General features: G+C 35.9%; 1 protein-coding gene across 2 annotated transcripts in view; it reads right to left on the reverse strand.

Moving 5' to 3' along the window:
- Nucleotides 1–14268, reverse strand: part of CDHR5 (cadherin related family member 5) — a 37433-nt gene extending 23165 nt beyond the window's left edge. For both annotated transcript variants that reach the window (XM_087716170.1, XM_087716163.1), the window contains exons 1-3: nucleotides 14088–14268; nucleotides 13031–13218; nucleotides 940–990 (exon numbers count right to left, since the gene is read on the reverse strand). In XM_087716170.1, the coding sequence (XP_087572296.1) occupies nucleotides 940–990; nucleotides 13031–13218; nucleotides 14088–14166 (318 nt within the window). In that variant the 5' untranslated portion in view covers nucleotides 14167–14268. The remainder of the gene's footprint in view (nucleotides 1–939; nucleotides 991–13030; nucleotides 13219–14087) is intronic.
- Between the last annotated feature and the right edge of the window lie 3250 nt (nucleotides 14269–17518).

The raw sequence follows: 17518 nt of genomic DNA on the forward strand, positions 1-17518 counted from the left end.
TGTGTTACTTGGCCTCCTATTCCATTGTGGCCACAAGCCCAGCCAGCAGTCACGTGGGGTCCTGCTCGACTGGGCTGCCAGTCATCATTGCTGCGAGGTGAAGCAAATATCAAGCCATACGTGGCCCACATCCTCCTGCTCCACCACGAGCAAGCAGAAGAAGTGTGCCTCCTGTATATATAAAAATAGACACCCCAGTCTTATTTTCAGGGAAACCTGAATATATTCACATTTTTTTGGACAAATACTCCAACAGAGAGGTGTTAGGGAAAGGAACTCACAAAGCAAACACCCATTATTTCTCCAAACTATCATTTTTCTACACTTCTTGCATATTCTGTTTCCTTACAATTATCCCATGCCCCCACTTTCTAAAAGAAAGGGACTTTAAAAATCAGCAATTCTATTCAAAAGAATCATGCTTTGGTAATAGAAGAGATGCTTTATTTCACTATCCATTTAGGGCTAAAAAAACCCTGCTTGAATCTCAGAAAAATTCTGTTACTCGATGGAGTTAGGGCAGATCCAAGTGAGTCCAACTCTTAGTCCATCTAGATCAGCTATGGCTCTTAAACAATTTCTAAATCAGAAAACTGGAGGAGGATCTTTTCTTTGTGGGCAGTATTAATGCTGTACAAAATTCTATCACCCGAAGGCCAATAATACAAAGCATAGATGAACTTCACAGAAGAGAAAAGAAATTTATAATAGACTTCTTAACACAATAAGATATGGTTTGCTGTACATGTAATTCTTGATACAAAACCTTCTTTAATTTGTCTTTTGTATGTGCTAGACTTCAACTCCCACAATCCTCAGCCAGTATAACTGTGAGAGTGGTCCTATAGGACCACTATCAACCTTGCAAAGACATTTCTTCCAACATATTATACTTTGGTAGGACTAATAATACAAAGGGAAATTTGAAATATGACTCACTTGCAAACCTGCTTTCCAGCATATCAATTCTGGCTGAAGTAATTTTATCTCCTGCATTAAAAATAAACATTTTAATTTAAAGCAACCCTTTATGGCACAACTATTTTTTACACATATAATTCCTAGCAAATGCTGGTTCCCCTGGGCCTTGCAATGGAATCATTATTCTTTACATCAACACAGCCATTTCACCAGGGCTCAGAATAAATAAAAGCAGCATAGTTGTAGTGAGAGAAAATGCTTGCTAATATCTAGCATCCTAGCACTCTAAAGAGCCTTCCATCTGATATTCCAAAAATCTATTGACCCCTTGCAGTCAAATAAAGGTCCCTGGGAGCTGGTATGCCATGCATTTTGTTCAGCACTTTCTGTCATCTGCTGCCACCCACGAACAACTTTGAATGAGAAAATGCTGTCTTGGGAAAATATGTCCCACCCTGTTTTGTAAAACATACACAAAATCCAGCAGTTTCAGATCTTTCTCCCCCCTTGTTTTTGTGAAGGTAAGTAAAATCTGCTCGGGAAAACTGGCATTTTTTTCAGTGCAACAGAAGTGGAAAGATTGCTTAACAATTGAACATGCATCTTGATATCTCAGAAAGGAGATGATTCATTCACACCTGATCCTAAATTGAGCATTTGAGATTAAAGCGATTAAAAGATAAGCCCATTTCTACTCTTCCATTCAAACTAGCAGCTTCCAAAGTATTATTTTTACAAGCATTTGTATATGTATTTGTGTCCATTATCTGTCTTACTCCTGGCATGTGTGTGATAGGCAATAAGGTTTCAGCAGTTGTTTTAACTGTAGTCTTATTCTAATGGAAAACAAGTGGATTTTCAATTGAGGTATGGCAACTTAAACACATCTCTGACAGAGGAAAGCTGATGACTGCAGCAAAAATTGCAGTAAATAGATTAACTCTTCAGAACCTCTCTGGATAAGAAGAGGATGGGATATCACCCACATGTGCTCTGGACAGTTGCTTCTTATGAGGATACTGTAAGACAGTGGTCCCCGTGGGTCTGAGAACCAGGAGATGAATGGACCAGTTATGCTCTCAATCGTAGCAGAACCCTTCAAAAGACGTTGAGTCCAGGGACCAGAAGCTGATGTCACGGTGACACAACGGTCAATCTCGGGGCTATGAGACCGCCACCGAAATTCCAGCCACAGGACGGTCTAACTGGACCTAAACCATCCTGAAGAGATGGTGATAGGAAGGGTCATATCCTGCCGATTCCAGAGACATCCACAAAGTCTCTGGTGATCCAGGAATAGCCCCCTTGCCAGCAGCTAGGAAGCAGCCATTAAGGCTGGCGAAACTGCTGACAGCTTCGGAAGTGAAAGTGCAGGAGAGAGCATGTCGTTCATGGTGAAATTTTTACCTTTTTTCTGATTTATGAAAACATCCTAAATGAAGAGAACTAACCTAAAATAAAGACTGATAAGAGAGAGTAAGCGGCGAATATAAGGCTACAGTCAAAGTGAAAGTTTTTTTCCTCCTTTTTATTGTCGGAAGACCGACTGGACTTTCTATTCAGCATAGTGTTAAATGGAGCGGGCTTTTTTCTTTTCCGTTTTTCTGCCTTTTACTTTTTGCATTGTTTGATAACTAAGTTCTACTGTTCCACTGTTTAAGAGTCTTTTTTAATATACAGTGATTTAAAGTTCATGTACTATTTTCCTTTTCCTCTTTTGGCTTTTTATTTTATTTTTTATTTTCTCTTAATAAGGCAGAGAACGCAATACAGAGAGGGAAAGTTTTGGATAAGTAACACTGCCACCTAGAGGCTCTGAAACTTTGTTTCTATTTTTTGTTTGAATTAATGTTTGGAAAAGGTTGCTTTCCAAGGTTACTGGCTCAGCCAGGACTGATAGGAGAAGAGTTATTTACACAGATGCTTACTCTGAAATTTTCAGTCCTTGAAATTCTGCCTGGAGAGAATAGATAACAACTGTAAGAGTAAGCCTGGAGTGATCTTGAAAGGCTTTCATTTTATAAAAGTTTTGAATTTATTTTTTCTTTTGTTTAGAGAGCTTTAACTTTACAAGAAGCCTTGAAACTATTTCTTTTCTTTCTTTCTTTCTTTCTTTTTTTTGCTGGTGGCAGTGTTTACTTCTTTTTGCTGTGAAGTTGGGTCCTTTGTCTGGTTGTTTTCAATTTTTGGTTTTTTTCAATTGGATTATGGCATAGAAAAGATTAAAGATTTTTATTCTTTTATGGGTTTTTCTTTTTCCTTTTCACATTTTTGATAGTAGATTTACCTACTGTCTCCATTTTGCTTTCTTGTTTTACTCTTTGCTTTTTCCCCACAGAATCTTCTTCCCTTTTTTCTCGGCCTTTTTGTTTTCTTTTTCTTTTACCTTTTTACTTTTTTTTTTTTACCTTGGACCACCCCATGACCATTTTGGATTATAATTGACATTTTTCCTTCCTCTTTTCTTTTTTTAAACCTTTGATCACCTTATGGTCACTCTGGATTACAACTGACTTTTATACCAAGTGGTTATAACCACCGGCTCTGCAACAACAACACTCTCCTCCTCACCAGCAGGAGGACAAAGATCATTACAGACAATGTTGCAACAGGAAAAAGAAAAGGCAAGAGAGAAGGCAATTACCTTAGAGATGATTATGCAAGGAATTCAGAATTTACAAGTAAAAGCAGATACCAATCGCAAAGAGAAAAGAAAACATGGAAAAAAGAATTGAGACAATAGAACAACAAATGGGAAACATTGAACAACGAATGTAGAAGATGGAACAAAAAGCAGTTAAAACTGATGAAAAAATGATAGTATTCAACAAATGGTGATGAAATATGAAGATAGACTACAAAAAATTGAAGAAAAAAGTGACCAAAGAGAGAAGAAAATTGGGGAGATTGATAATAAACTGAGTGTGGTCAAAAAAGATAATATTGGAATACTGAATTGGGAGATGGAAAGCTCAGGTTTTTTTTCTAAGATTCCAAAACATAGAAGAAGAAAAAGGTGAAAACCTGTTAGAAATAATGATAGAAATTTTGACGAATGTCCTCCAGTTAACCCAAGAGAATATGGCTGATGCTATAGATGAAGCATTTTAAGTTTTTACAAAATATGCAGAGAAAAATGATTTGCCATGGGAAGTTCATGTAAGGTTTCCCAAGAAAGCAATTAGGATGCAAATACTTCAAAAAGAAAGAGATAGACAACTGGAGTGCAAAGGCAAGGAGATTGTAATTTTGAAGGAAATACCAAGAAGAGTGAGAGAATCGAGAAGAGAATATCAATTTTTGACTAAAATTCTACTCAAAAAAGGTGTTAATTACAGATGGTTGAAACCAGAAGGTTTAATGTTTGTATGGCAAGGACAAAGATACAGAATAGATTCAATTGAAAAAGCAGAAGCATTTTTCAAAGAACATCTCAGAGGGAAGGTTGAGGAGACTGGAAGAAAAGAATCAGTGACAGAATCACGAGTGGTGTCTTCAGCTTCGACTGGAAAAGAAGAAGGAGCAGTAGGCGGGATCGAGATAGTAGAAGGTGCTGTAGGTGGTGTGGATATTAGAGAACTATGAGAACCTAGAGCCACCAGAGCAATAAATCCTATGTATAAAACATAAATATGGAAGAGAAGAAAATGATCTCAATGAACATAAATGGACTTAATTCAGCAAATAAAAGAAAAAAAATATTTCACAAACTAGGGAAACTAAAATTGGATATAATTTGTCCTCAAGAAGTACATATTCAAAAGCAACATGAATACTTATTAAGGCAATCAAAGCTGGGGAAAATGTTTACCTCATTGGCAACCTGTAAGAAAAGAGGATATTAAAGATATTATATTAAAGATACAATCCCAGTGGAACAAATTTAAATAGATGATGATGGAAGAATTTTGATGGTGGAAATTATGGACAATAATAAGAAAATGCTCCTAATAGCAATATATGAGCCTAATGATAAGCAAGATGAATTCTACAGAAAATTACTCAGGAAAATAATGGATTTGGATTACTTAAATATTTGTATGATGGGAGATTTTAATGGAATTGTAGATAAGAATATGGACTATAATTCACAAAAAACAACAAAGTCAAATAGAAAGATACTCCCTAAATCCTTTTTTTAAATGATCGATGAGACAGGTTTAAAGGATGTTTGGAGAGAGAGAAATCCTACTAAAAACAATATACTTTTTATTCAAACAGACATTTATCTTATTCTAGAATCGATATGATATGGGCAGCAACTGAATCGGCCTATAACATACAGGAAATTGAATTGAAATTTCAATTCAATTGAAAGTACTTGAGCAGACCACAACCCAATGATAATTAAATGGAAAGGACAAAGAAAAAGATCTAGGTGGACATTAAACAACACTATATTAAAAGAGAAAGACTTTGTACAGAAAATGGAAAAGTAATTGGCCTTTTTCTTTAAAGAAAATAGAAAAGAGGAGACATCAATGCAGAATCTCTGGGATACAATGAAGGCCTACACCAGAGGCCTGATAATTGACTATACAAGGAAGAGAAATATAAAGAAAAGACAAACACTTAAAGGACTTGACAATGAATATAAGGGTCTTGAAAAAGAACTACAGAACTCCCCACAAAAGAAGGACATTAAAGTAAGAATGGATACGATTAAACACAAAATTGGGTTAATGGAAAAAGAGGAATTAGCCCAAAAAATTAGGGGTGCTAAACAGAATTACTTTGAAAATGCTAATAAACCAGGCAGATGGTTGGCATACAAACTGAGAAAAGAGAGAGACTCAAAGAAGATATTGCAGTTAATGGATGATCGAGGGCAAACCTGTTATGGGAGTGAAGAGAAGAAAAAAATTATACAAGGCTACTACTGTAACTTATACGATCATGAGAATACAGAAGAGGCAAGAGTGAAACAATACTTACAGGAAGCCAACTTACCCCAGATACCAAAAGAAACTGTAACAATGCTAGAAGGCAAAATAACTAACTAACTAACTAATAATTCCAGTCTGGCTATCAACTATTGAAGCCTTTTCATACGCAATGATATACAAAAAGGAACAAACAGTTAGATATGGTGAAATATTGAATGCAGAGGGTGAACTTAAATCTATGCAAGAACTGGCAAAGGAAGGTATAAAGATGAACTGGTTTTCATATGTGTAAATACAATCTAGATATGACAAGACCGTAAAGAGGAATGTTTTTATGATAAAATGACTGAATTAGATAAAATTTTGATGGGTACTGATGAAAAAGTAATTAAAAACTTTATGAACACTTACTAGAGGTTACGTTAGAAGAAGAACAAGTTAAAGGAACTATGCTAGCTTGAGGAAAAAAATTTGGGCATGAGATTGAATTAGAGAAGTGGCAGAAATTGTGGTCCCAAAGTTACAAAATGACAATGTCAACAGCATATAAAGAAAATTTGTCTAAGATGTTTGGAAATGTCATCAGACACCGGGTTCGTATTACCATATGTGGTGGACTTGCATAGAAGCTAAAAAATATTGGACTAAGAACCACACGTGGTTGGAGAAAATGACACAAAAACGTATAGACTTTAAACCAGAAACTTTTTTATTGGGAATTATACCAGAAATATATAATAGAGACTTGAAATATTGATTGTAAATGTTTTAACAGCAGCTAGAATTGTATTTGCAAAATATTGGAAAAATGAGAAAATGCCAACTCAGGAGGAAACTATTCAAAAAATTATGGAATGGGTGGAAATGAGTAAATTGACATTTGAAATTAGAGAACAAGAAAATGAACAATTTTACAAGGTTTGGGATTTGTTTTATCAATGGTTAGATAAAAAATCATGGTAATGGGAAAAGTGTGAGAACTTTTTATATTTTAAGAATAATACAATGATATATGCAATACTGTAAGGGTTTAGCACTGTTAAATAGATTAGAACGATGTAATGGAATGATATATGTATGATTTCAATATATAGAATATTTTGTTTAAAATGTAGGAATAATAATTGGAGTTGAACGATTGATGCAAAATGATGATGTATGTATGGATTCAATATTTAGAATATCTTATTTAAAATTAAGGAATAATAATTACAGCTGAAAAATTGAAATATAACAATAATGTACTTATGTTTATCTAATGAACAATTTGTGATTCGATATATTATTGTAAGTGGTGACCATGGAAAGGACACACAAAATCTTGTAACGAAATGACACGCTATATGAAATAGAAGAAGGTTGTATGTGTTTTATGTTTTTGTTTGTTTTTGTTTGTTTAAAAATAAATATATATATATATATATATTAAAAAAAGACATTGAGTCCACTAACCTCACTTTCTAATCAAAAGTTGCTTATTCAATGCTCTATTACAGATCTTCGGATCAACGGTTTTGAAAAGCTACCTGGATAGTTTACTTTCTTTTTTTAATAAAAGAAAAATTAGCTATAAGTTTAAGAATTTAAAGAATTGGAAATAAATGGAAAAAAGTTAGATATGTTTTTGATGTAAAGGTTCATACAATTTTAGAATTTAGAATTTTATATTTTTTATACTTGTATATTTTTACCATAAGATTTCAGAAGTAATAAAATAAAATAATCAATACTTCATTAGGAATCAGAATATGTTGGTTTTTTTAACTTAATATAAAATGTATTTATTATTTATTGAAAATATATTATTTCAGAAATTGAACATTGGTGGGGACTAAAAAGTATAGGCAGAAAAGGAAAAAGGAAAGGAAAAGAAAAGAAAAAAATGTATGAACAGCAATAGCAATAGCACTTCAACTTATATACCACTCCATAGTGCATTACAGCTTTCTCTGTCAGCGTATTGCTCCCAACAATCTGGGTCCTGATTTTACTGACCCAGGAAGGACTGAGTCAATCTTGAGCTGGTCAGGATTTTGAAGAATGGGCCAAACATTTAGTAGTTACAAAATCAGAATTGTCAGCAATGATGTCTGTTTCTTTATGTCCAGAAGATATTAAATCTGATGCATTGAAGAAATACTAGAACTAGAAATATTGAATAATAAAAAAGGCATGGATTAGAGAAGGCGGGCCTTTATGGAAAATATGGCAAATTGACCACTACAGCATTGCCAACAAGCAGAGCTGCCATTTGCAACTTTTCAAAATGGATCAAAGAGTGACACAAGATTGCATGAACTATTTCTCCTGATGGACATTCCTTTTTCTCACAAGTGAATGCAAGACAGCGATCTCCTGTATGTGAGGAGGGGATGGGGGATTGAGAGATGATGGGGGAATCCACCATTTTGCTTCCATTACAAATGGAACCTTGCAAAGGACATTAAGTTGTGCTAACTTCCCTTGCTAACGATTTTCCAAAATTGCCTATTCATTGTTTAAAAACAAACTTTGACACCTTCAAAGTAATGAAGCTGGAAGCATCAGGTGAGTGAACCTTCAATCCTCAATATAAGAATATGGACTAAATATTATGAAAGTAGATCTTAAAACAGACAGCAAAATGTAAACAAAGCTTTGGCAACAGAAAGTTTTAAGGACTCAGAAAATGTTTTGGACCTTACATATTAAAATTTTGAAATGATTTTTTTAAAAAAATGCTTGTGGAAAAGAAAAATTCTTTTTGAAATTGGAATTATAAGACAAGCAATCTATAATGATATTTTAGAGACATCTTTGAAGAGTTGCATAGAGTTTTGTGTCAAGAAATGACAGTTATGTTATGTCTGCCAGAGAACAATTTGTTCCAAAATGAAGATGTTACCAAATGAGACATGCAGCAAAATCTATTTGAGGAAGATATGAACAAGACTTTGAACAAAAATTTGCTATCAGATATACTGAATGAGGTTCTAAAAATCAAGAAGGAAAAAAAAATCCCCAAGAATAATTGGAATCATTTCATTTCAATCATTGGTGGATTTATAAAAGAGACTATTTAAAGCGCTAAAGAGTTTTTAAATTTTTTGTTTATAGTAGGATATTAGCATCATTTCAGGACTTTAAAACGGGATTTTGTTATAGCTAAGAAGCAATGATGAGTTTTATACATATTAATTAATGTTAAAAGCTCTATTTAGATGTTTTCCCGATTACTGGATTTAAAGAAGATGCTACTTATTTGATTTGCCTATTGTTAAGAGAGGGTTGATGCAATGAAGAATTTATATTGGTTAGCTAAGGGAAGGTGAAGAGAACACAGACTTGTTTATATAGTCAGCCACAAAGAGAATAGGAAATCCTTTTCTTGTGGGAAGGAGGGAGATATATATATATATATATATATATATATATATATATATATATATATATATATATATATATATATATATATATATATATATATATATATATATATATATATATATATATATATATATATATATATATATATATATATATATATATATATATATATTTACAACCCCTGGTAAGCCCCAATTATGGGAGGAAGCTAACTGCTTCCATCATCTGTCAATCGGCTCATCACAAGAGTCCATCACGACAGAAACCCAATGTTTTTTACTGTTGCCTTTGTTATATTTGTGGTTTTTTTTAATTTGTGCTGATAAATAAATAAAGGGAGACTAGTATAGATCTATTTCAAGCTATTTAGCTCTCATCAGCTACCCATACCCTTACTGAGATTTGAACCTGGGCTATATTACATACTAGGCAGACTTCTTAGCCATTAGGCCACAGGCTCTTATCCGTTACCAGGCCTAATGGCTAAGAAGTCTGCTTAGTATGTAATATAGCCCAGGTTCAAATCCCAGTAAGGGTATGGCTAGCTGATGAGAGCTAAATAGCTTGAAATAGATCTATACTAGTCTCCCTTTATTTATTTATCAGCACAAATTAAAAAAAACACAAATATAACAAAGGCAACAGTAAAAAAACATTGGGTTTTTGTCGTGATGGACTCTTGTGACGAGCCGATTGACAGATGATGGAAGCAGTTAGCTTCCTCCCATAATTGGGGCTTACCAGGAGTTGTAAAAATCTAATAGATACGTTTCACCCTGGCTTCGCTGATAACGGATAAGAGCCTGTGGCCTAATGGCTAAGAAGTCTGCCTAGTATGTAATATAGCCCAGGTTATATATATACACACACACACACACACACACACACACACACACACATATTATTTGATTTAGTTCTTTTTTAGTCTATACTAGCTGATAACCTGGCATTGCCCAGGTATTTATTTATAGGGTGGAAATGTCCAGACCAAACATAATTTCTAACATTGGTTTTCCCCTTACAAGAGGGAGCCCCCTTGTAGAGTACTGTGAAGCCGTTATCATGGCAACTCCATTGGACTGCACAGTTTACGGCAGTACAGTAGAAGCCATTATAATGCACAACAGACTGTAACTTAACAGAACACACACCCAGAAAAGTTTTAGGGGTGTCTTATCCCCACAGTATTTGTTTTCAAAGAGTGTCATCTGTGTACCAAGTTTGGTTGAAACTGCTTGCGGTGTTCCAGTTATGCTGGAACACACACACACACACACACACACACACACACACACACACACACACACCTTTTATAGCTTTAGCCAAAGTTTAATAAAATTATTTGGAAAGAAGATAGGTTAAAGGAGAATTACAAATAATAAAGGAAGAGAATAACTCTGATAAGGACCTTTTACTGGATACATAAAATAAGCTTGTTAAAGTTTTAAAAATCCAGGTGGAAATACAAAAAAGTGTGAATTGCAAGTTGGAGAAGGCAATTAAAGTGGAATTACAAATGGCAAGACAAGTGAATGACTCTGATAAGGACTTTTTTGTTGGATACTCAAAAAAGGCTGGTTAAAGCTTTGAAAATCAACGGGGAAATACAGATGATAAATCAAGACAATAATGTGGATAATTTTTTACAAAGGAGGTTTGCTAAAACTTTAAAGAAGGCTCTGTGATGGGAAAAAGAAAAATTGAAAAGAGGCCAAGTCCTACAACAACATCTGAGTTTATTAGAAATCAAGGTGGACAGAAGTAAAAGAATATAAAGTTGAATGTTAAAATAAAACATGAAGTATAAAACTCTAGTAGTCCTTTATAGCCTTTTTGCTGACAGAAGGATTGAAAAGTTGATGATTTATAATTTTGCATATAAAAGGCATGGGTTATGGGAAGATGATATATTTGTTTGCAGTCTTATGGGAGTGAAGAGTTATCAAATGTGTTACTTGTTATGATGAAGATTGGAAGTCAATTTTTACATACAGTATTTATTTTCTTTTGCCTTACTTTCTTCTTCTTTTCTTTCTTTGTACCTTTTATTTTTTTCCCCTATTTATTTTTCTAAGTTTAATTTGAATTCCCTTTCCAACAGTAGTAAATGAAACAAAAAATGTACTCTAATGGTATTGCATAGATATAAAGGAAAATATCTTAGGTTTCTCTATTACTGTATTGTTCTTTAAAGATTTATACTTAGAAGAGTGAAGTCCATCTAGCAATTACTCCAGGTTTCAAAGTCTCTGAATCTTTGTTCTTTATTCTTATTCTATTTGAAACCTTCAAGAGTGGAAAGCAGAGCCTATTGATGAAAGGGAAAAAGATTTCCATTTGGCCCGCCCAGCACACTGGGAGCATTGAAAACTACTGCTCAGAGGTTGAACTAGTACAAAAATAAGCAGGTTCGTGACTTATAATATCAAGGCTGGATAATGTTTAACTCTGCTTGAGAATGAAGAGCTTTCATGCCGCTTAGTTTCACATTTTCATACAGTATATATTTCTAGGGAAATTCAGTGGTCTTACATACACCTAACAAGCACATGGGACACTTTTGGTATGCAAAGTGGTTTTCATTCGACTCAGGCAGCAAAGAGAACAAGAGGTAGTGAGCATCTTTGAGATCTTCCACTTGAAGAACAGGCAGTCCTCGACTTACGACCACAATTGAGCCCAACATTTCTGTTACTGAGTGAGACAGTTGTTAAGTGAATTTGTGCATTTTGCGACCTTTCTTGCTACAGCTGTTAAGTGAATCACTGCAGTTGTTAAATTAGTAACATGGCTGTTAAGTGAATCTGGCATCCTCATTGTCTTTGTTTGTCAGACAGTCGCAAAAGGGGATAGCATGATCCCAGGATACTGCAATCATCATAAGTATGAACCAGTTGCCAAGCATCTGGATTTTGAGCATGGGGATGCTCAATGGGGATACTGCAATGGTCGTAAGTGTAAAAAATGATTATGTCACTTTTTTTACTGTCATTGAAGCTTCAAACTGTCACTAAATGAACTGTGGTAAGTCGAGGACTAGCCATATTGCCTCCTTTCCACTGATAAGTTGTGTTCATAGAGCATACTAAAACCATTTACTGGATTAATTCGTCTTCTGAGCTCCCAAAATCGATAGATGGGTTGGAGTCGCCAAAGCTCAACCAAAATTAACCTTAACCAAATTTAGCATGCTGTGAAAATAGAGCCCCCAGGTTTTTAACCATCCTAGCTAAATGTATTAGACTATCTCACATCGCCCCTGCTTTACAATATTGGAATCAGCTCAGTTGCGAGGGATTTTCTTGCACATGAGTCATTGGAGAAGTCTTAGGAAGGCAGAGGCCTCCTCACATTATAAGCAGGTGAGGCTCGGGACTGCCATATGTCTTCCAGAAGAGCTAAACTCTTCCTTGGGCCTCTCCACTTTCTTTAAACTTGGTAGATTGTATACCTGTAAAGAGAGACTGGGAGTTTTCATCTAACTTTACCAAGATACATTGACACCTACACAATCTTTAGAATAGGAAGGAATAACTTTGGGGCAACTGATAAACACAAAGCATGTGCTACATTATATTTACTAATACCTATATATTAATTACGTCTATCAAATAGTTTTACTATGTGTCCCTTGTGTCAATTCACTTGCATTTTACACAGTCTTTATATACATCCACCTCAATCCAATCAAAGTGACCATCCTTCCACAAGCTTGCATTCCCTATAAAAGTTACACTACAGTTCCCACCAGGGGATTAAATATCCAGTGCATCTGGAGAGAGCTAGGTTGGAAAGGCTTCCCTGACATCCATTTGCTGCTGGATTTAAGGCTTTCTGCCCCCGCTCCATTGTATTACCTCAAAATCCACAGACTTTTTCAGGATAAGTTGTGAGTCCTTTATTTCAAACCATTCAGAGGGAGAACTTGCTTCTGTGGAAGATTTAATTGTGACTATAATGCCAGGATTAGCATGAATGTTAGTCACCACCAAGCCTGGATTATTATTCTCCATTATTTCCACCAAACGTTCGTTTACCGAACATTCTGATAAAAGAGAAGAAAATAGATTATATTGGCATGAATTTAATAAACAGAGTCATAAGAATTCACACTTTGAATAGAGCTACTATTTCATTAGGGGTATTAGATTGAGATGGCAGCAAAAATAATGTGATATCTACTAGATTTTAGAGTCTTGCTCTGGAAGCCCTAATTTTGTTCCATTTCAGTATATCACTTGTGATGAATTTATGCCAAATTTCACTGCAATGGGAAAGTTGGTAACAGTTTTCTAATAATCATTTTATCCAACATGAGATCCAAATGCATGCATGTCAAAGCTTATGTAATGTCAGAGAACAATTCGCTTGTCAACTTCCTTCTGAAAACATCTACTAGCTTGCAACGTGGACATTCTAAAGCTAAGAAAAGAACCAATGTGGACATTCTTTCATCTTTTCAATGCAATTATTTTAAATTAATTGTTTACATAACTTGTTAAGTAAACATAAAACAGTCACCTTTGAAATTGAGGTGTTATTTTAAAATGTTAGTCTAGACTTTTGAAAATTTTTATTAAAGTTTAAACTATTAACCTAACCAGTTAACATGTCTGTTAAAATATTTACAATATTAGAAATAATATATATTGGAATATTCTTGGCATAACAAAGTACTGTCTCTATGCTATCTTTCAAGACAGTAAACTCTTGTGAACATGATCGGCATTTCTTTTAAGTAAGTCCAGATGTGTGCGCATGTGAATGTGTGCTTGTTATATATCACATCCAGATTTGCACATTAAGAGTCCCAATTGTGTGTTTGCAGGAATAACTTAATGTATGCAATTCCCAATCACCACATTTAAACATTTGATTCTATAGAGAAAACTTTGCCCATCCGTAGCAACTTACCTGCACTCTGGGTCTCAACCTGTGTTACTGATAGCAAGAGGAAGAGCACAGAAGAACAAAATGGCCTGAGAAAAGCCATCAAGCAGACAAGAGACAGTCCATCCACTTTTCTTCATGTATTGTCACAATGCATCTTCCTTTCACTGTTCAAGGAGGAAATAATGTTGCAAATTACTGTGAACTGACACTGTAGTTTAACCTTTGCATCCTAGTTTATTGATTCACTTATTTATGACTTATTTACTGCTCTCATTTGCTGAAAGCATTTGTCAGTTTGCCCTGCCTTGCAGGGCGGATTATTGCTGCCATCACTGGCCATCTGCTCAGTAGGCAGTTCTCCCAAGTTCAATGATTACACAATCACAATCGGAATAGAGCTGGAAGGGACCTTGGAGGTCTTCTAGTCTAAGCCCCTGCTCAAGCAGGAGACTCTACAATTTGAGACAGGTTACTGTCCAATCTCTTCTTAAAAACCTCCAGTGATGAAGCACCTACAACTTCTGAAGACAAGCTGTTCCACTTGTTAATTGTCCTCACTGTTAGGAAGTTCCTCCTTAATTCCAGGTTGCTTCTCTCCTTGATTAGTTTCCATCCATTGTTTCTTGTCCTGCTTTCTGGTGGTTTGGAAAATAAGTTGACCCCCTCTTCTTTGTGCTGGCCTCTCAAATACTGGAACACTGCTATCATGTCACCCCAGGTCCTTCTTTTCCTTAGACAGGCCATTCCCGCAACAATTCTTCATATGTTTTTGTTTCTGGGCTCTTAATTATGTCAGATGCTCTTCTTTGCACTTATTCCAAAGCCTCAACCAGTGGTGGGATTCAGCCAGTTCGCATCACTTCGGGAGAGCCAGTTGCTAACTTTCTGAGCAGTTTAGTGAACTGGTTGTTGGGAGAAAACATTAGGGCAGAGAACCGGTTGTTAAATTATTTGAATACCACCACTGGTGTCAACCCTGAACCTACAAGTTTAGGTTTCTGCCCCCCAGCCTTTTTTTTTTGTATTACCAAAACTGGGGCTAACAGATCTAGACTGCAAGCATCCTGGCAATGCAAGGCAATGCAAAATACAGAGATCTGAACTCTTTGCTGGCCTATTGCAATTGCAGGGATTTTTGCAACCATAAGTAAAACAAAAAAAAAAGGGGGGGGGATATTTATACTCAAAGTCAGTCCAGGAACTTATAAAGTAATAGCAAAGATTGACTTTAGTTTTAGCATGTGCTGAGTACTTTAGCCTAGAACTATTAGTTATGAGCTACACAACCAGTAGATGGGCAGCAAAGTGATACAATAAACACTCTTTGCTAGCATTTCCTGTAGCTGTCTAGAGTTTGCAGCCTAGACTTGGCATCCTAGTTTAAAAATAAGAAAGCATAACTATCTCTGGAAGATACAATCTCAAAAAAGACTACTTTTTTCTGTCTTTTCTAAAATCCCTGCTATTGAATTTTTTAAAAAAGTTCCCCACTAATTAACAGCTAGTTGAAGCAATGAGACTTTTGGGATGGCGTGAACATATATCCCTTTGTGGTTTGAGATACTGCAGATAGAGAAATTGAGCTAATTGTCATACATTTGATTTCAGAAGAGCCAATATCAAGAAGTTTCGAGAAGGACTGTGAGATCTCACAGATTGAAATCCCCAGGTCAAAGAAAGCCAAGAGAGTTGAAAACTTATCAGAAATAAGATACTGGCAATACTACATCCCTGACGCTATCATACACCAGTTGAGTGAGAGAGAGAAATGAAAACTATTATGGATTCATAGGGACTACTTGACTTTTAACTAAGAGTTAAAGGGAACATATTTATAGAACTTAGTATAAAAATAATCTTAAGTGTATAAGACTTTCAAGATATGGAGCTAATCATCACACCCTGCTTAGTCCAACATGATAAGGGAGCTGTCTTTATGACTGTGGCAGAAGCAGCCTGACGTCTTTAGTCCTACCACTGGTAAAATGTTTCCTCCTTCTTCTGATATACCACAGATATAGAACAGGTCTGTTCATTTCAACTAAGAAACCAGCTATCTTGTCTATGCAGCTTGTTTTTGCTTTGTTTTCTTTTGCCATGGTAATATTGCTCTCCTGGAAGAGCAGAGTTTCCTGAAGGAATGCCGGTCTTCCAGGAGACCAATATACCTCTTAGAACTCCCACCTCCCTCAAAAAAAAACCATCCACAAAATCTTCAGAATTAGAGGTCAAATTAAAAACAGAGGTGGGCTTCACATAATTTAACAACCGGTTCGCCTAGTATAGAACCAGAAATGTGAGCGCATGCACACATGTATGCTTCACTCGCACATGCGCCTCCCGTGCTTGTGTGTGGCATGAAACACACAGTGATTTCATGCACATGGCTTCCAGCACACCTTCTTGGGCAGCTGCAGTGAGTAGAGCAGGCAAGGTGTGGAAATCAGCTGGGCTGCGTGGGCAGGGAGAGCGAGCCAGAGAGTGAGATATATAGGACGGGATAGCACTGGGGCGGTGGGGGAGGAAGCTGGTGGTTGGAACTATCGGTATAGGCGAATCAGTCGGAGCCAGCAGCAGCCCACCTCTGGATAAAAAAGAATTTGTATAATGGACAACAAGCTAGTTTGCTTCTGTGATCATTTCCATGCATCTCCAACATATTACCAGTCAGTTGGAAAGACTTGTTTTTTCTTTGACAAGGGTATAGAATACTCCTGTTTGTTCTGATACAGATTTATCAACCTCTTTTTCTTTGATAAGACCAGTCCTAGGAAAAAAGTGAAAGCCATAGGTGCTGCCATATAGAAGTCATTCAGATTCATGCAGCCCAGTTCATATATACAGTATGAGTGAAGGGTTTACAGGGAAGTAAGTACAGAATTGCAGCCTAAAAGGAGGAGGAGATTTAATTCCAGACCACAGAAAACAGCTCAGCACAGCATATTCTTCTGAAGTGTTAATGTTCAGTAAATGGAGGGGAAAAGATCACTCTTCTTAGAAGGGAGACCGGGAAGAGATAGGTGGCATTTCTAGCAAAAGAAGTTGGACTACAGCTGTGTCTTCCACTGTGCTGCCTGTCCTACAGGGTGGGATCAAAGAAAGAAGAATCACACAGACTTCAATAAGGAGGTTTAATGCAAAAAATTAGGAGCGAGGGACAGAATCTCAGAAACACTTTTATTAGTGAATTCATTTAGGCAAAAACTCTTTGAATGTTTTGAAGTTCTTCCTGGATTTTTTGCATCCCAGGCTGAGCTGCTATTTATGAGATAAGCTACTAAAAGGCCTCTTCTCCCAGCTGTTGGTTGTTGATACCCAATTTCTTTCTTAGGCTCTTCACAATCTCTCACACCTATCTGGTGAAGACAAAGTTCTGCAACTACCCGCCCCCCCCCTCCAATTTTTCTCATACTGACTAGTATGTGCGCCCAACTCCATGCTTTCTTCTTCCT

This window comes from Thamnophis sirtalis, unplaced genomic scaffold, assembly GCF_051295495.1.
Source record: "Thamnophis sirtalis isolate CommonGarterSnake01/CBP01778 unplaced genomic scaffold, rThaSir2_p1.2 scaffold_1, whole genome shotgun sequence".
NCBI classification, from domain to species: domain Eukaryota; kingdom Metazoa; phylum Chordata; class Lepidosauria; order Squamata; family Natricidae; genus Thamnophis; species Thamnophis sirtalis.